A 19,953-nucleotide genomic window follows, 5' to 3' on the forward strand; every position below is an offset into this window, starting at 1 on the left:
TTGGGTATGATGGAAAGGAAAGAACTCACTGCATTTTGGTTTGAATATTCAGGGATCAGTATTTCAGCAGAAGTGGTCTGGGCTGCAGGGCTGAGCCATCCTCTTTGTCGAGTACAGAACCTTTCTGGGCATTCTCAGGCCAGAATCCGTCGGCACATGGCGTATTCAGTCCAACCACGTAGATGCAAAAATCAATTTCCTTCAGTTTAAAATGAGCCGCAGTTAATTTCGACCTAATTTATTGGTTTATTGACCTGTGGACCTTGGGCCTTCAAAGAAGTGGCATGGGCAGCCTTCTAGCATTGAAGTGGCTGATGGTGCTATAAATCAGAGAAGGCAGGTGGGCTTTGAGGTGGGATTTGAGTTTCATCCCATGTTATTGTGAAACCCTAAGATTTTTTTATTGTAACATGAAGCACGCATTGAGCATTTTGGAATGGGTTCCATAAAAATAGGACCTCATAAGTTACTTAACTTTTGCAGCCGTGACCCCACAGGGAGTTAAAAATAATTACAAAATTCTGTTGTCCACTGGGTAATTGTCAATCATAATGGTAACATCCATGGTCATGTCACTGCTACCAGCCAGGAGCTGGAAGACTTTATCTTCTTGGCCTCATGTCAGGTCTTCTCTTTGATGGATCTTCCTGCCATAATGGAAATATTTTGTATCTGAGCTGGTCAGGGTGTCCATGAGCCATCTGTGGGGCTTGAGCGCTTGAAATGTGGTTAGGATGACTGAAGAATTGAAGTTATTTTCCTTTCGTTGAATTTTAATCAAGTTAAATTTAAGTTTGAATGGCTGCGTGTGGCCCATGGATGGCATAGCTTTCCCCGGTGGTATGAGGCCCCCTTTCCCACTGTGGTCACTGCCTCACCCAGGGAGCAGCTGTAGGCACCGCAAGGCTGGTCTTTGTTTCCGCCATGAGCAGGGGAGGGAAAGCGAGGGTTGAGGGCTGCTGTCTGAACCTGAGGTTTTGGTGGCTGCTGGCAGCCAGGGTGAGTGTCAGGAGACCCTGGCTTTTCTTTCCGCGGTAGGGGTACAGCAGCTGGCTGTGGTGGAGGGTGCCCTGGGGTGTCCTGTTCACCTTAGCGTCAGCCTGTGTGCAGATGTTTCCTCCCACTGGGGACCTGGGCGCTGAAGGCTGACCTGTGTGTCTTCGCTTTTGCTGTGGCTTTGCCCACACAGCAGCCCACGTGGCCCCGGCTGGTTGAGCCAAGAAAGCAGTAATGATGCCTGAACTGGGGGCCACCTCCCCACCCCTGCCCTCTGCTTCCCGGACTCGCCTTGTTTTGCCCCAATGCAGCCAGGTCTGTCTTCATCCCTGCAGCCCTGCAGGCCAGCACAAAGACAAACATCGGGCGTGTGGTCTTCATCACGGCCTAGGTGGGGACCCTCCTACCCCCGTCCCCGCCCTCTAACCCTGCCTGTCACTGCCGCTGCCTCTACTCAACTCAGCAAATCGGGACCCTTCACTATGATTTATCTCCAGTTCCCTGAATTAGATTAAAAACACTGCTACGAATTCTCAGAAAGGCAGGCTGATGTGATTGCATCCCACATCGGAGCGGTAGACAAGGACAATAAAAAGATGTGCTTATATCATCTGTGTTTTGTGCCTTGTAGGGGCCACCATGTGGTTTATTGTTCCTTTCCTTTTTTTTTCTAAAGTGAGGAAGGTAAGCAACATTGCTTCTTTTATTTAGAAAAGAGACTAGTCTGTTGAGCAGAAACCCTCTGCCCCCCAAAGCACTGGATCAAAGCGGGGAAGGCAGATGGGGTGCTTCTGACATAAAATAAGTGAGGGTTTGAGCCAGGGAGTGGGGTGAATGGAGATTTTAATGTGTTAGTTGGGACTGAGGTGAGAGCCAGCCTACTTTGATGGGCTGGGAAGCCGAATAGTGTCAGGGTGAAATTTCTCACTCACGGGAAACCTCTGTACCCAGAAGAAATGGGGAGAAGCTGGGATGATGTGCTGGAGCTTGGAGGGGTGGGGTTTAAAAACAATGCTGGGAGTAAAGCCAGTTTAGGGACCCTCTCTGGAGAGCCTCATGTGGGTGCCTTCGAGATGAGCCCCACATGGGGTAGGGGCCCAGATAGTAAAGGACTCTGTTTCTATGTTAGCCCAGAGGAAAGAGGCAAGACACTTCATGTGGGTCTACCCCAGGAGCCTGGGGACAAGACCTGCCCCAAGGTCCCCCCAAAGGACCCTGCCGATGGCAGAGGGTGGGGACAGCAGCAGACAGAGATGGGTGAGGGGCTGTGAGGCTGGGGGAGGGTGTGGAAGAAACTTGAAATGTTTTAAACCTGTGCTCAATTAATCGAGTAACATGAGACTGTGTACCTATGACTTACCTCATCTGTATATATTTAGTTCCCTGAAGCTCTCTCAACTGAGGAGTTCTTTAAAAAAATCCTGTAGTTAACCATGCTCATGGTTTGCTGGATTTGGCAAGGCGAGCTACTGCTGGAGGTGATGCTGGGGTTCCTGCAGAGACAAGGCCTCCTCCGTCCTTGAGAGGGAAGAATTTAGCAGTAGATGTGGAGAGCTGGGTGGAGGAGAAAGGGCCGTCATCACAGGGTTGGGGAGTTAAGCTGGGGGTGGGGAGTTGCCCCAGGGGCTTCTGCTTGCCCTCCTGGTACCAGAGGCATCTCACGTGACAGAGGTCAGCCTTGCTGTGGGGTTTAAGCCACAGGTAAGGTGAGGTCGGGCTTTCCTGGTGGTTCAGCGGCAAAGAATCGGCCTGCAATGCAGGAGCCTCAGGAGACATGGGTTTGATCCCTGGGTCGGGAAGATCCCCTGGAGGAGGGCACGGCAACCCACTCTAGTATCCTTGCCTGGAGAATCCCATGGACAGAGGAGCCTGGCTGGCTACAATCCGTGGGAGCGCAAAGAGTTGGTCAGGACTGAAGTAACTTAGCACTCATGCAAGGTGAGGTCTTGAGGCATTTGGTTCTGGCATGTAATGTAAATGCTTTATTCTTGGAGCCAGGAAAGTGGTAGAAATCAGTGTCATGTCTGCATTGGTTCCTTGGAACTTTGGGAACTGGAACTTCGGTTTCTCCAGGTTGTGGATCTCAGGTGTGGAGTGAGGAGAAGGCTGCCTGAATGCAGAGCTTGGCCATGATTGGCTTCTGAGCTTGACCCAGACATGCAGTGTCTCATCAGGGTAGGTATGTCATTGCTTCCCGCTCTTAGGCCTCAGTGTTCCAGACCTGGTCATGCGCACAGTAGTTTTTTAAAAATTTTATTTGTTTGTTTTTATTTTTGGCTGCGCTGAGTCTTTGCTGCTGTGAGAGGGCTTTCACTAGTTGTGGCGAGTGAGGCTACTCTCTCGTTGCGGTGCACTGACTTCTCATTGCAGTGGCTTCTCTTGTTGCAGAGCGCAGGCTCTAGGGTGGTGGGGCTCAATAGTTGTGGCCCACGGGCTTAACTGCCTTGTGGCCCACGGGCTTAACTGCCTTGTGGCATGTTTGATCTTCCCAGATCAGGAATCAAATCTGTGTCTCCTGCAATGTCACATTAGTTTTCTATGTGTTGTCATTTTGTGAAGAATGGTTTATTTCGGTATAAAGACCATACTAGTAACAAGAGGACATGTTTCAGCATTTTGAAGTTTATGAAATATATGCATGGATATCATCTCATTTGAATCTTAAAGCAGCCCTGTGAAATTGGGAAGGCAAGCCTTATTATTATTTTAGCAATATGAAAAGAACTCTTTATTTCTTTTCTGGGGAGGACTAGTAGCAGGATCACTGTTCAAGACTAAATCTTAATGAAAGACATCCATACATTAAAAAAAACCCAGCACATATTTTTATTTTATCATAAGTTTGTCTTTCCACTTTTTGACATCCCTAAGAAACGCAGTTTGCCAAAGAATACCTTTTGCCCTGCAGAGCTCCTCCAATTCGTGTCTACACAGTGAGTTTTCCCTCCTTCGGTAAGAAAGCAAAAGTATCCCCAGGCACCTTCTGTGGATGGGCTGGTGGGCAGATGGATGTCCCTGCCTTTCTGGCAGTCATAGAGACCCTGAATTGTGTGGCTGTTGCCGTTATGGTGGTGGTGGTTTAAGTAGAACTTTCCACTGGTCTGTGGTGTCACGCATCTTACAGCCTTATTATTCTGCTCATTTCACAGATGAGTATCTTGAGGCTCCAAAAGGCAAAGGGACATCCCCAGCTGGTCAATCATAGAGACCAAGATTCAAACCCAAGTCTCTGATTTGTCTCAACTTTACGGTCTTTGCCTTTTGTAAATATTCCAGTGAAGGCCTTGCTTTCAGCCAGGGGAATGGTGGCCGCGATCTCTTTTGTTCCCCTTTAAAAACCCAAGAGATCTCGTATAATTCCACCCATTCCTTGGCTCTTCTGGCTCTATGAATTTTCTTTTAACTTTTCAAACTTGTCAAGTTGTGGGTCCCTCCCGGTCCTTGGCTTTTGCCCTGTTCTTCCTCTCAGTCTCTCTTCTCTGGTCTCCATCTTCTTTGCCGGGACTCCTCCTTCTTCATCCTTTTGGCATCCACTGGGGGGTCCTGTCTTCAGTGCAGCCCTGCACTTGGTAATGCCCTCCCCCCATTTAACAACTGGAAGCATTATTCATGAAATTAACTGTTTGATGTTTGTTTCCCCTAATGATTTGAGAGCCACAAGGCAAGACCTAGAAGTCTGTTGATTTCTTAACACCTCTTGTGGCATCTGATGTGGAGCAAGTGCTCAATAAGTATTTACTGAATGAATGAGGTGGGGGGCTATTTATGGTGAAGCCGTAGAGCCGAAGAGGAGAGTCAAGGAAAGGGGATACTCTGGAACCATCCTATAGAGGTGAATCATGATTTAAGGCTGGTCCTAGTTCTGGGCTTCCTTGGTGGCTCAGATGGTAAAGAATCCACCAGCAGTGCAGGAGACACAAGTTCGATTCCTGGGTCTGGAAGATCCTCTAGAGAAGAGAATGGCAACCCACTCCAGTGTTCGTGCCTGGAGAATTCCATGGACTGAGGAGCCTGGAGGGCTCCATGGGGTTGCAAAGAGTCAGACACGACTGAACGACTAACACTGGCTCAGGGTGTCCAGCAGACGGTGAGGGGCTTGCTGTGCCCTCAGTGTCTGCGCCCCCGAGTTTTAAGGCAGATGGATGGAAACCCCAGCTCTAAATCTTTGGGTTTAACCCCATCTGCACGGTGTGGAAGAGGTTTAGATGTTCCCCGAGGTTTCTTCTGGCCTGGATATTTTCTTTTTTTTTTTTCTTACTTGCCAGCTGGTGAATTAAGGGGCGATTATTTTCATGACAAAGAGATTTTTCACAGGTTCTTTTGTTTTACAGGGAGCCCTCCCAGAACAGCAGAGCCAGCTATTTGCTAAATGACAAAGGGGGCTTCCCCAGGAGGGAGTGGCAGGTAGAGGTCAGCAGCGGGTGGATTCTGCTTGCCAAAGATCTATCAGAATAAAGTCTCTCTGAACTGATACTGTAAGTCAGGAGGAGGCATATAAGTAATCTAAAGACAGCTCATGACTCTGGTTCAGGAGATTATAGAGAAATGCTAAGTTTTTAGTTCGAGGTCATTTTCCCTTTGTTTCCTGGTCTGTGAAATGGGCAGCCTGTGCTGATCAGTGAAGTAGTTCTCTGGCTGAAGCATCACTGAGAAAAGTCAGATGAGTGAGCGAAGAGGCCAGGACAGGGCTTCTCTGCAGGGAGCAATTAAACTAGATTTCAGCTCTCCTTCTGAGGTGGAGAGTCCAGGGAGGAAAATGAGCTTACTAAATATAGTGGGGACACAGTCTCGAAAGGTGGAGGGCCGATTTGCATAACCAGCATTTAGGTCGTGCAAACGGACGGTTGGAGGAACCTTGTTATTCTTGGACCTCGGGTGTCTGTCTTTGGTTTCCTCAGGCCTGTCCTGCAGTTCTGAGGATTTAGTAGCTGCCTCTGTCCTCGGAGTTGAAGGACAGGATATTTGCTTTATACTTCACTGTAGAATTTTTAAAATGCTTCTCTGTATTTCACTGCTAGTGAGGCAGAGGAATGAGCCAGACTGCCTTATTTGTCCTCCTCGTCCTATGTTCTGGGAAGAAGCTGTGTAGGAGTGGTGAGGCCGGCCGGCCGTGGGTGTCTGGGACATCCTGATCTTCGGGTTTGACCGATTTGAGAGACGTAATGGCAGAAGAAATGAATGGAGATGGTGTCAGACCCATTCCATTAAGGCCCCCCGTCCTTTTGAGTAAGACTCAATGACTGTACAGATCTTGGTGGGTTTTATTGTGAATTTCTTACTACTCATCAGGCTTGTCACTCTGATTTCCTCCAGAAGTGTTCTGGGTAGACAGATGAGAAGTGACTAAAGAGCCCCAAAGGATACCTAGTCCCTTTGGAGCCTTGGGGCATATAAGTGAGTCCTGCCTTCACACAACAAGCAGTTTATGCAGTTTATTCGTCCTCCTTCTATTTATAATAACCCAGAGCCTGGGGCTTGGGCGGCAGCAGCTTCTTTCCCCTCTCTGAATAATGAAGCAAAACACATAACCTCTTTGGAGCATCCAGGCCTGCCCAGAGACCGAGATGATGTGTGGGATGTCGAGGACCCAGGTGATAACTGTTGGGAGTTTGGAAGTGGATGCTAGCCCTGAGCCTGTGGCCCTTTCTCCAGCCAGGGACCAGGGAGCAGGGAGAAGGCCTGCAAGGATGCTGTGGCTTTGCAGATGCCGCTGACAGCATTTTGAAGGATTGCCTTGGCCAGAGACCCACTCCTCAGCCTGCCTCCCCTATGACTCACTTGAGCTGCATATTTCAGTAGCATGAAGGCTTGACATGACAAGAAATGAGCGTTTCTTATGAGTGGGAGCTCTTAGGTATTGAATCAGCACTTGAGAAGTGTGATGTTCTTTGCAGGTCATAGACAGAGGCTTTTTAAAAAATGGAGATGAAATTCATGTAACATGAGAGTAACCATTTTAAAGGGAATGATTCAATTTGGTGGCTTTTTGTACATTCACAGTGCTGTGCAGCCACCACCTCTGGTTCTAAACCATTTTCATCCAGAGTAAAACCTCTTCCCCGTTAAACAGCTACTACCTATTCCCCGCTCCCCCTAGCAACCACCAGGCTGTCTCTATGGATTTACCTGTTCTGGATATTTTATATAAATGGGATCATGTCATATGTGACCTTTTGTGTTTGGCTTCCTTCAGTTAACATATTGTTTCTGAGGTTCGTCCACGTTGGGGCACATATCAATAGATCATACAGTTTTACCAACTACCCAAGATACCCAAGGTGGCACAGTGATAAAGAACTCACTTGCCAATGCAGGAGATGTAGATGTGGGTTTGATCCCTGGGTCGGGAAGATCCCTTGGAGGAGGGCATGGCAACCCACCCCAGTATTCTTGCCTGGAGAATCCCATGGACAGAGGAGCCTGGTGAGCTACAGCCCATAGGGTCGCAAAGAGTCAAACACGACTGAGTAACTGAGCACGCATGCAAGATACCCAAAGACAAACCTGCAGAAAAAGAGTGCTCCTTCTAGCCACTGTCATTTAAGCCCCAGTTTCTGCCAGAGGAAGGGGAATGAACTAGATTTCCTCGTTCCCCGAATAAGCTGCATTAGAGACACGAGGGGTATGTCTTTAAAAAATACCGATTCCTGGGCTCCACTCGGAGGGTTCTGCATCAGTAGGTCAGGGGTTTCTCTGGTGTTGCTGATTTTCAGCTCACTGGGTATTGGACCCCTGAACCAGGAGACCTCTCGGGGGCCATCTTGACTCTTAATGACCTGCCTGTGATCTTAGCAGAGGCCTTAACCCCATGCCTCAAACTCTTTGTTGTTCATGAGGCAGTTCCTCTGTGCCCAGACCTCTGTGGCTTGCGATTTCCCTGTTCGCCTTCTGAGGGGAGGCGCAGGGCTCCCTCCCCGCTGCTTTTTATGGCTCCAATTAATTGTGGCTCATTTATCAAGCGCCAGCTACGCCCTGTGAGCTGGAGATGGGAGAGGGAAGGTTGTTCACGCCCTGGGGTGGTAGTTGCAACTGACTGCACATCAAGGTTACGTTCTGGAAAAGCCACCCTCCCACTCGCCCTCACTCCCTCCCAGACCAGCGTCTCCCGGGGCCCTGTGTGCCCACCCCTCTTCATGTGGTCTGTGGGACTCAGTGAGCAAGGCTAAGCGGAGTGAGCGGGATGTAGGGAAGCCTGCAGCTGCACCCAGAGGGCTGGGCATGATGGGGAATCTCAGGGGCTGAGGCCAGGAGGAAAATCCCTGGGGATGGAAAAGGACCTCAGCAAGCCAGCAACCACCCGTACAGTGTGGGGATCCAGCCTGGACACCTGTGGGTGCTATGATCACAGGGGAAGGAGAAGGGGCTACTCTGGACCTCTGGTTGCCTGGTCACTTTCCATGGACAGCCTGCTTTGACCGCTTCCCTTTCCCCTGGGGAGGGGCCGGAAGAACGAACACCAAGGGGAGAAGGAGAGGAGGAAAGAGACCAGGGAGCACAATGATGTCTTTGCCTTAATGAATGTGCCAGCCTGCCTGGTGGTGGACTCCCACAGCTGACTCTGCTCTTTGCTGGGGGAATATGCATGGGGGGTGTGGTGGGGGTCAGCCTCAGCCAGGTGGCGGCTCCCCAGAGAGTTACTTCTCTGACCAGGAGGTGCCCATGCCGACATCTGGCCAAGGGAAGACGCTGAGCTGTTTGTGTGAGTTGCCTGGTGGCCTTTGGGCAAGCTGTTCCTTGCCTGAGATTTTTTTTTCTTTTTTTCTCTCCACCTAACTGCACTTTTACAGTCCGCTGTTAGGAATGAAAGGGATATTTAATAAAATCTTTTTTTTTTTATTTAAGGTCTTTCAGCAGGCTCACCTTCTCGGCTTCCTTTGTCAGAAAGCCCTTGGATGTTCAGATGCCTCCTTTGTGCTGCTCTTACCCCTTCACCTCTCCTAGGATTGGTTCAGGGGCCCCGTAAATCTCATGTCCTCTGAGCAGAAAGACTTGTGCAAGTTGTGCTCAGACCTCGAGCCCGCTCTGATCACTGTAGGCTTTGTAACCTGTTCCGAGCGATATTTGATTATGAACCTGCCTGAGGGGCTGTTGGGAGGTTGCCCCCAGTGCAGCGTTTCTGGGCTTTCTTATGCCAGACCCTGGATGAACTTAGTGATTTTTTTTCAGGCTCCAAATCCTTGATCGTATTGACGTTTGCATAAATCATCTGTTTATTTCCCTCTGGTTCTAAGGGTGAGGATGTTTTGGAGGGAGAAGGCCGTTAGCCCAAATTCCCAGGGCTCCTGCGCTGGTGGGTTTCTTCTGATCTGTAGATGCTTTCAGATTTTTCCGAGAGGCGAGGGCCGGCAGGAGAGAAGGGGAGAGGGTGGGCTGGGAGAAGGCCTCTGTGGCTGGTGGAGACTCCCTTAGCTGCTTCCCCCTTGCATACCCTGAGCTAAGGAATTTACTTATTTCTCTTTTTTTCTTTGCACATCTCTGCCGATGTTTGCTTGGACTTACCTCTCTGGAAGTCAGAAGGAACGTTTTGGAATGACATATTTTCCTTAAAAGAAAAATATCTTTTCATTTAAAGAGGCCTCATTTCACCTATTTTCCAAGAGCCTGGATCCTGGATCAAATTTGATGCAGGTGTTTAAGACCTGAAGCAGGGTGGTGAAGGATTAGCTCCTTTGTTATTCTGTCAGGCAAGTTGGTGACACAGGTGTTTCCCTTCTCCCCTGGGACTCCTGAGAGAGAGCATCTCGAGGAGTGGGCTGTGGGGGGGGGGAGGGAAAGGAGAAGGCCGCTGTGGGTGGTGGGGGAGGGGAGCGGAGGGTTTTCTGCTTAGACCCTTGATGGGAAGACAGCTGGGAGCGCCCATCATCTCAGGCGTGTACTTTTGCATCAGTCTAGGAGGTCGGGGTGAAGAGGGGCGTGGGGAAGTGTGCAGGTGAACTGTGCAGAGATCCGTCGGAGTCCAGAAGGTTGGTCTCTTCCATGTTCCTGAGACAAGCCACGGTTGAAGGGGCTGGTGGAATAGGCTTCTCCCAGGCATTGCTCCTGCTCCGGATTTTGGGGGCTTTGTCCTGAACGTTCACACTAGCTCTCAGAATTTTTGTGAGTATGGTCATCGGTTGGCTGTTCCCACCCATAAGGGGTGAAATGGTGTGCCAGAATGCCAGCCCTTGAACTGTCCATCAGTGACGGGTGAAATGGGAAAAATAAGAGGAATGGAGTTAGCTTTCCATAAAGCAAAGCCTCTCATAAAAAACTGTTCTTGGTTCTGAGAGTCTCTCTGTCCTCAGTTTTCAGTGTTAAAACGTCCTTGCTTTGAACCATGACGGTGATTCTAGATGGTAGCTGTATTGCTTGGGTGAGGGGTGGCCATGTAACAGGTGAGTTCCAGGAGCTCAGTGGGGTGAATGCATTTCCTGATTATGAGAATTTCAAGATGAGCGGAGGACCTTTTCCTCAGGGATTCGGGCTCCTGCTGTCTTGTGGCCCCATTCTTCTCTGGGACTCGGGTCCTAAATGCATTCTGCGGGTAGGGAGGGAAAATGGGGCCCTGTGGGCGCCATGCCCCATCGTAAGCCCTGGGCAACAGTCTGCTGTGTCCTCAGGAGATCCAGAGACCAGCCAGCCATGCCCTTGGCACAGTGGCTGTTTTGTTTTGTCCTTACCTGGCCAAATAGAGGTGGCCGACCAGCCCTCTGTTGGCCTGCCTAGTTCATCTGCGTTTTACTGGTTTACAAGATCCAGAAACTACTGTTTGCAGTAAGCCAAAGGTCATTTCTGTGGAGTACTGGAAAATATTTCCTTACTTGGAATACTTCATAACTGACTAAAGCTGATGTTTTTCCTTTGGTCTTCCTTGTTACAAGCTAAGGATAAGCAACATCACCTCTAGGCCAGAGAGAACCAGTCTGGACAGGGGTTGGCAAGGATGTGGTCTTTCTGGCTTGTGCCCCTTTTTTAAATGAGGAAGATGCTTCAGTGTTTTGGTTTCAGATCTGACAAGTGCATGTCTCATGTGTGGAGTAAGGATGAGAGGAACCAGACGTTGATTTCACAAAGGACAAAATAACCCAAATAATTAGTTATGCCAATGAGAGCCTGAGAAGATGATGTTTTTTTTTTGCAGTCTGGCTAATACCAAATGGCAGGGGACTAGTGTTTCTTCTTCGGGAAGTGAATCTGGTGGAATCAGCAGAGGGGGAAATACAAGCCATCCTGGCCCCATGCTCCAGGTGTAAGCATTTTAGGCATTTCTGAGTTACAGTTGTGGAGAGAGTCTTGCTTTATTATTATTATTTTTTTTCCTTTTCTTTATTGAACATGCTGTGTGGCTTGCAGGATCTTAGGTCCCTGACTAGAGGTTGAATCTATACCCCTTGCTGTGGAAGCATGGAGTCTGAACCATTGTTTCTTTTATTTATTTGTTCAATCACTAGGTCATGTCCAACTCTTTGTGACCCCGTGGACTGCAGCACACCAGGCTTCCCTGTCCTCTGCCATCTCCTGGAGTTTGCTCAAACTCATGTCCTTTGAGTCAGTGATGCCATCCAACCATCTTGTCCTCTGTCATTCTCTTCTCCTCCCGCCTTCCATCTTTCCCAGCATCAGGGTCTTTTCTAGTGAGTCGGCTCTTCACGTCGTCAGGTGGCCAAAGTATTGAAGCTTCAACTTCAGCATCGGTCCTTCCAATGAATATTCAGGGTTGATTTCCTTTAGGAGTGACTGTTTGGACCACCAGGGAAGTCCCGAGAGTCTTCCTTTAGAATGATGATGGCCGTCACTCATCCTGGGTCCTAATTCCTGTGTTGGCTTGATCTCTTTCAGGTTAGTCTCAATGATTCCCACAATCAGATGGTGGTCCACTGGGCTGGAGAGAAGAGCAACGTCATCGTGGCCTTGGCCCGGGACAGCCTGGCACTGGCGAAACCCAAAAGCAGTGACGTGAGTATTGTTGTTGCTCTGGCTGTCCCTCTGAGGTGCCAGGGCGCCTGTTTTTTCTCCACTGGGGTTATCATGCCAGGCAAAATATCGAGTAATTGAGAAATCTGGAAAATCATATATAACCCTTATTTGCTGAACACAGGGTGCTGCACTCAGGGTTGCAGTGAGACCCATGTAGTGTGTCGTGACTTTTGTGCAATGGTAGGGTGTGCTCAGGGGCTTCCCAGGTGGCTCATTAGTAAGAGCTTGCCTGCCCATGCAGGAGACCTGGGTTTGATCCCTTGGTGGGAAAGATCTCCTGGAGAAGGAGATGGCAGCCATTCCAGTATTCTTGCCTGGAGAATCCGATGAACAGAGGAGCCTGGGGGCTGCACTAAACAACAACAACAGCAAGGATGTGATCTGGATTGTGCATCTGCTCAGCAGAATGCCAGAAGTGTGTTTCTGGGCAAAGCTGCCTGTCGGCAACCGAGCCCAATGGAATCGAATTGGTCTTTTCATTTGTTGATTTCTGCTAACTCGTTACAGTTGGGAGAGTCCTTCAATGTGAATTGCTCATTCTCTTAATTTCCACAGTTGGCTCTTTACGATGTTTAATCGTTTAGGTGCTTTGAAGACTTTAGACCAAGGATCAAACACCCCAAGACCTGTGATAGGGGCCCCGTAGGTAAGGGGCAGGGGTGAAGCTGCCCCCAGGCTTACACCACTCTTTACCTCCAAGAGGAAGAAGGGTCTTTCCCATTACTCTTGAAGTCTGCAGGCTTCTGGGACGGTATGTCCTTCACCTACTTTCTATAGAGATGCAGGTTCAAGAAACATTCTCCTGTATCAATTTGAACATGATGCGTGGTGATGGATGCTTGCTTCTTGGTCTCAGTTTATGAGAGACTCTGGAAAGTGGGAGGGACTTTGAGCTTCTGGGCTGTTGTTATCAGCTCTCAGCTCTGGTTGCCATGTGGCTGGATCTGATTTCTAGAGAGAAATTCAGAGGTGAGGATTTTTCTTTTTCCAGAGGTAGGGATTTTTACGAGAAACTGCTGAGTCTTACAAGTTGGCAGCTGACGTATAGTTTTTATAAACCCTGTGTGGGCCAAGTTAAACACAAATGAGAACCAGAGTGAGCCCTTGGGTCCCCCGTCTGTAGCCCCTGCTCCAGACATGCCTGCCCCCTCCCCCTCCCGCCACCACTTGTGGGGAAGAGAAACAGGGCCTGCCTCAGGTCAGGGTCTGATGTGGTCACAGGGTGAGGCTGTGGACAGAAAACTCCACTGTGGAGCTTGGGTCACTCTGCACTCTGGCCAGAGAAAAACTCCTGCAGAATTTGCTAGCCCTGTCCCATCAGCCCAGTGGACACGTTTGTAATTCTGGAGCCTGGATTTGGTCTCGGTGAGGCCCCCCGCTCGGTGTCCACCCTCTGGGTTTGATGTGCTCCAAGGTTGGGGACCAGAGGTGCCCCAGGGGCTGTTTTCTAGTGGGTCAAATAGGGGCAGCCACAGGTGGAGAGGGCAGACGAAAGACTGGCCGTAATGATGTGTAACTTGGCTCAGGGTGGGTGCCCAACAGTGGTAATGGGAAACCACTGCAGCTGACAGCCGGTCTGGGTGCAGTGATGTGGGGCACGGCTAAGCTTGTTTGGGGCTGTGAGGTTGGCCCAGTTATAGATTCGATCAGGGTTGGCAAGCACAGACGGCAGTGTATTGATGACAGTTGGCCTGAGAGAGTTTTATCCCACTGTGTTCAGCACTGTCACCGTCTAGCGGCATCTCTTTTAAGCACAGACGGCAGCTCTCTGCCCTGCTGTGTTGAGAAATCCTCCTTAGGGTATTTATTTTAAGAATTCTTTGTCCAGATAGTATTTCTGTTAAGACAGGTGAAGACCTATCTTTCTACTGTTTTGCTGGACAAACAGGAGCCCAGAGGCATTCAGTGATTTGCATGGGGTCCCTCAGCATTTGTGTGGGAGGGTTGGAGCTATGACCCGATCATGTACTCAGTGTGTGAGAATGTAATGTTGCCGGGGTGACCAGCATTGGCTTTAGCACTGAAAGACCTATATCCTGGGACCTTCCTCAGTCATGGATGAACCAGGAAGAATGGTCACCATACATATATTGCCCGTCTATCCAAACCTAATGGAGAAGGAAATGTCAACCCACTCAGTGTCCTTGCCTGGGAAATCCCACAGACAGAGGGAGCCTTGAGGGCTACAGTCCATGGGGTTGCAAAAGAGCTGGACACGACTTAGTGTCAACAACATCCGAACCTATTTCTCACTCTGCCTAAGTATTGGGTGATTCTTGCTAAGGACTGATTGAACATTTGAAACAAGAACCTATTCTGGAATGAAGTATACACTAAGATTAAGTGGGAAGGAAATTTCATGCTTGGAGATAATAAATCAGGATGGCAGAGATTTCTCTCATCAGTATATCAGCTGTGTTAAAGAACTGGCAGATGAAACTGAGATGGTCTGATGTGAAAAGTTAATTCAAAAATAAATTCTGACTCACAGGCAGGAGTAGGTGGTGCCAGAGTAGTAACAATCTAAATTTTCTCTGAAGACTGGAAGCATGGTTCCCAGGACCCCATCAGCATCCGGAAGGTAAAGGACTTATACAGATCAGGAGATGTGCAAGTGTTGGAGAATCGCCAACTCATACATATTCAGCGTGTAAAAAAGGGATGATCTGGAAGTTGGAAACCCAGAAGATTTGCTCTTAAGCAGAAAAAAACAAAATAATATCCTGGTGAACTTGTGGCCGGTGATTCCGGTGAAGCATGGCTCCTGCAGGACCCTTCTTTTTCTGTGACAAGTCTGGACATGAAAGAAAACTGTAGATGTTGTTTTTCTTGATCTCATTTCTCCATTCTCCTGACCTATTTTACCAAGTACCCAGTTGCCACATAATTTGACCAAAGAAGTTTCCAGAGATATTGTCCACTAGAAGATCGGAATCACCCAGCACAAGCATCAGGAATGGTGGGGATCACTGCCCTTGCACCCAGAGTTGGGTGGCATTGCGGTTGCTGCCCCTGGGGACTGGCCGGGGAGCAGGGGCTTCACTTGCCAACCGTGCAGAGCTCGGTAGCCTGTGGGAGTTGGTGTCGAGCTGAGCCCCGGCTCTGAGAACTCAGCGCGCGGGTTTGAGTCCGGGCTCTACCATTCATCAGCTGTCTGACCTTCAGCCAAACCCTTCACTTCCCCTTGGTTTTCTCATCCATCAGTGAGAAATCTTGTGATTTTTGTCCTTGTGAAATTTTGCTCCCCAAAGGGTGATATGCTGATCGGCAGCATGGGGATTTTCTGGAGGGTGGTTAGAAATGCAGAATCTCAATTCTCGCCCTGGGACTTCTTGAATCTGAGGTTTGCATTTTGACCTGTGTCCTGCGGGGTGATTTGTAGGCATGTTTGAGAAGCACTGGTGTCGAGTTCTTACAACGGCACCAGACGTGGAGATGTTTTCTGGATGTTTTAACCCTTCTTCCCCTCCCCTTCCCTTTTCCACTCTTCTCTTCCCCCTCCTCCTCCTTTTTATTATATAGTTTTGATGTACAGGAGAAATAATTTAAAAACGTTCACCTCGAAGGACCATCTTTATAGGTAAGACTGATTTCACTAGCAACTTCTGGCAGTTTAGAAACTAGTTATGGAATTAAGAGATACAGACTACTATATATAAAGTAAAAAAAGCCACAAAGGTATATTGTCCAGCACACGGAAATGTAGCCATTATTTTGTAATAAGTTTACATGGAATAGAATCTATAAAACATAGAATCACTATGTTGTCCACCTGAAACTAGTATAATACTGTAGATCAACTATACTTCAATTGGAAAAGAAAAAACCCTTCCTCGCTTTAATTCTTAGGGAATTGTGTCCCCTCAAGGCCAGAGAGGATGAATTAGGGCAGAAATCTATGTCTGGATGCAAAACAAACTGCAGAAGCACAAGGTGAGTGAGCCTCGGCAGTTTGTCCTACAACACCTGGAGCTCATTGTGGGCAGTGAGCCAGGCAGAAGCCTAGGGCTGCCACGAGGAAAAGACCCCCCAACCCAGAATGTACCAACGGGGGTGCAGTGTGGATGCTATGAGGCCATCAACCTGCTTGGTCTTATCGGAACAAGTGGCAGAGGTCCTTCCAGGGTCCTTCTCCTGGGAGGAAGGCAGATAGCTGTGCACGGCCCTGAGCTTGCATTTGCCCTATTGATTCATTGATGAAATGAGAATGAGAATTGTGAGGATAGGATCAAAATACCGTGTTGGAATTGTTTAGCCTGGAGAAGGGAAGGTTGATGAGCAGTTTGAGAGCCGCAGGCATAGCAAGGACCCTCACATGCCCAGTCGTATCTTCTGCTGAGTATAAGCCCAAAGGGGCTGGGTTTGCTTACAGACAAGAATGTTAAGGAGGGGCTTTTTGGTCGGAAGGGTGGTTGTACCTCCACCGCTAGTGGGAGGGGTGTCAAGGAATCCAGGGAAGGCCCTGTGTTTCGTTCAAGGTGGTGTTTCTCCCTCCATCCAGTGTTCCTTCCACTGCCTGGTCTGTAGCTTTGGTGCTTTTCTTCCTGTTGAGCAGAGAGACAGAGGAGGATGTTCACCCAGAAGGCTGACTTGTGAGTGTGGAAAGTCAGCGGGGCTTGGGCTGGGAGGGACCTGTCCTGGTTTTGTCACTTTCAAGCAGCTTGACCTTGGACTCGTGGTTCATTTCTCGGAGTCTTAGGTTCTGTCATCTCTTATATAAGAAAGTAGTTGTTCACTCGGTTACTTAAGGATCCATTCATTTCGCTCTTGTTCATTTATGGAGCACATGTGTTTACTCATGCTGTGGTTTATAATGACGCTTATTTATTCCAGAAATCTTCCCTGAGCACCTGCTATGTTCCAGGTCCATGGAGGGCAGGAAAGAGACTCATTCAACAGGGTTTTTAAAGATGCAGAGAGATGATGTACACAAAAGAGTGTGCATGCGTGCATGCTCAGTTGCTTCAGGCGTGTCTGACTCTTTGCAACCCCATGAACTGTAGACTGTCAGGCTCCTCTGTGCATGGGATTCTCCAGGAATAATACTGGAGTGGGTTGCCATGCCCTCCTCCAGGAGATCTTGACCCAGGGATCAAATCCATGTCCCCTTTGTCTTTTGCATTGCAGGTGGATTCTTTACCCACTGAGCCACCTAGGAAGCTCATACAAAAGAGTATTGTTACTGAAAAATGCTGCCCTGAAATGAACTTATTATTACACTGGTGTCTCTGAGAATGTGGCTTGGAGTGGATTTTCCGTTTAGGGGATGCTGGGGCTAAGAGCGGCCTGAGCTCCCTTTTGGAGAAGCCGTCAGTTTGCTCCGAGTGACTTTGAGTATCAGAAGAGACCCTTCTTTCTGTTCTCGGCCTGGAGGGTGAAAGTGAGAAAGTACCGCTTTCTTCCAACTTCTCAGGTGATCTGTGAGCCCTCAAGCTGCTGACTTTCAGAAGCTGTTTTTGCAGCAGCCCCTTACTGTGTGTTTAGTAGCTGGGATCATGTGCTGTATTTAAGTGTGTGTGTTTGTAACAGGGATTCTTCAGATACTGGCAGAGACTCTTTCTGTGCTCTTCCAACCTCAACATCTAATAAATATTAACGACCCACGTGTGCGCTCAATTTTCTTTGCACAAACCTCGTGTCATTCATTGTTTACTGGGGTCATTGTTCGCAAGCAGTGACATGTTCACATGCCCGTGGTGTGAAGGGCTGTGTCTTTGTATGCCTGGTATCTAGCACAGGACCTGGCTCACGTGAAGCCCTCGGAATGTGTTGCTGTTGAAGTCAATGGAATTCATCCCGAGTTCCCATTCCTTCCTGGGCCTCCTCTCATCAGCCCCTGTTGCCCTGTCTGTAAGATGGTTTTAATAATGGCAGTTGCTGTGTAGGGTGGGGGCGAGAGCTCTCTGAGCTCATCATGTGAAGAGGGTGGCGTATGAGTTACTCTTTTGTTTCATACCTGTGGTTACCGGGGAGCCGGAAACGTGGAAGCAGCGGAGAAATAAATATCATTGGCACCTGCACAGACCTGGCTGCTATTCCCCTAAACTCAGAATCAGTCCCCTGCATTACAGGGTCAGAAGACACTGGTGCTGTGAACACCTATGAGGGTTTTTTTTTTTTTTTAAATCTTTGGAATGCTGTAAGGACAGAACTTCCCAGCAGAGGGACGAGAATTAGATTACCTTTTGGGGACATTTCAACAGATGGCAAAACAAATTCTCAATCCCTTCCCCTCAGTCAACCACATTCTCCAGGCTGGGCCTCTGGATGAAATTTGTTAAAACACTCAGCCCGGCCATGGTGAGGAGCTTATCATGGTTTCTGTCCACACATCTCCCCTCCAGGGAATCATCGTGGCCTCAGAAAAGAGGCCACCAGCTCGGGGACAGACGCAGAGGTCATCTTCTTCTCTGTGGGTTGTCTTCACATCTGTGATTCCATGGTATCGGGGACCCATCAGGACCCGCATGCCTGATGCTGGGGGGCGTATTTGCAGGCAGAGACAGAGCCACCCTTCTGCCACATCTCTCACTGATCCTTTTCTTCCTTCTCGCCTCCTCCTTCCAGGTATACGTGTCCTACGACTATGGAAGGTCATTCAAGAGAATCTCAGAGAAGCTGAACTTTGGTGAGGGGAACAGCAGCGAAGCTGTGATTGCCCAGTTCTACCACAGCCCTGCGGACAACAAGCGTGTAAGGATGTCACCCCTTGTGACTGTGTAGGGCTGTCTTTGGGAGCTTTGGCTGAGCTGAGGCGGGCTGGGAGATGGGACTCTTGGGGCATCTTTGCAGCATGACTGGTGTCTGAGGACTGTTTTTCTGCTCACCTGGGAGTCTGTGGCAGAATGTCACTCTCAGGGCGGGACCGTGCATAATCAAGCAGGCTGGGTTCCTGGCCGGGTTCCTGGCCTTGCTAGACAAACAATGGCAGGTTAAAGCACAGAAAATCTGCCAGCTGCCAAATAAATTGCCTGACTCATAGGCGGCAAAAACCCGAATCCACCAGGACTTGCACTGAGGTTTAATCTGGGTCTTCCAGGGCGGCTGCCAAAGTCTTGGTTTTATGGGCATCACTAGTGTGTGTGCACTGCCTTCCCTCCAACCTATACTGGGTCTAGAAAGGAAAACCAGGGCAGCTGATACTGCCGGCGCTCCTGATTTGTTTTCCCAGCTGGCTGGCCGGGGGCTGTGGTCCTACAGTGGTAGCCGGGCAATTTGGTTTGGAGGAAGCCTTGACTTGAGATTGCTTTGGGCCCCAGGAAGGAAGGGGTGTGTGTGTGCAGGAGTCAGGCAGCCTTCTGGTTAGGTAGCTTTAGCTCGCAGACTTGTCTGTGGCTGCTTTCTTCCCCACTCGAGTGATCCCCACTCATTCCCAGGATAGGATGGATGGCTGCTTCAAAGGATGCTGAAAAACTAGCCCCTTAGCAGCAAAAGTGCAGGAGTGGGTAGCTGCTGCTCTTTGCTCATCCAGGAAGGAAGGAGAGTGGAAATCCACAGGGTCCTCTGACCAGGTCGCCTGCCCCCCTCCCCCACACCCCTCCCCGCCCCCTTCGGCCTCCTCCTTCGGCCTCCCCCTCTGTGCTGGCTTCTCAGGTTGCCTGTGGTCTGTGAGCAGGGGCTGTATTCAAAATATTTAGCCACTGGAAGGGCACTGACCAATCAGAACGGACTGGATCTGAAGGGAGCTGGGTCCTGAAGGCCACCCTGCTGAGCCAGGCATTAACCTTTCAGTTGCTGGATTGTGGGCAGGTCCTGGGGAAGGGGCCAGGCCACTGGGGCTTTAGATGGGGCCTCTCATGGGTTTAAATTGGCGTTTACTAACAGAAGCAATTGTGGTTTTGTTTATTTAATTTCTTTTTTAAATTGAATTTTAGTCAATTTACAGTGTTTGTTATGCCAAACAACAAACTGTACAGCAAGAAGCAATTGTGTTTTTATTTTAATTATTTTATTTAAAAAAATTGAAGTATAGTTGATTTATAGTGTTGTGTTAATCTCTGC

General features: G+C 49.0%; 1 protein-coding gene across 3 annotated transcripts in view; it reads left to right on the top strand.

Annotated features, from left to right (window-relative positions):
- The window catches only part of SORL1 (sortilin related receptor 1), a 164,536-nt gene that overhangs the window by 6,595 nt on the left and 137,988 nt on the right, over positions 1-19,953 (top strand). For all 3 annotated transcript variants that reach the window (XM_081541638.1, XM_081541637.1, XM_081541636.1), the window contains exons 2-3: positions 11,815-11,931; positions 18,520-18,645. In XM_081541638.1, coding sequence (XP_081397764.1) covers positions 11,842-11,931; positions 18,520-18,645 — 216 coding nt within the window. In that variant the 5' untranslated portion in view covers positions 11,815-11,841. The remainder of the gene's footprint in view (positions 1-11,814; positions 11,932-18,519; positions 18,646-19,953) is intronic.

Source organism: Giraffa tippelskirchi, chromosome 11 (genome assembly GCF_054371585.1).
Source record: "Giraffa tippelskirchi isolate mGirTip1 chromosome 11, T2T-mGirTip1v1.2.pri, whole genome shotgun sequence".
NCBI classification, from domain to species: Eukaryota; Metazoa; Chordata; class Mammalia; order Artiodactyla; family Giraffidae; genus Giraffa; species Giraffa tippelskirchi.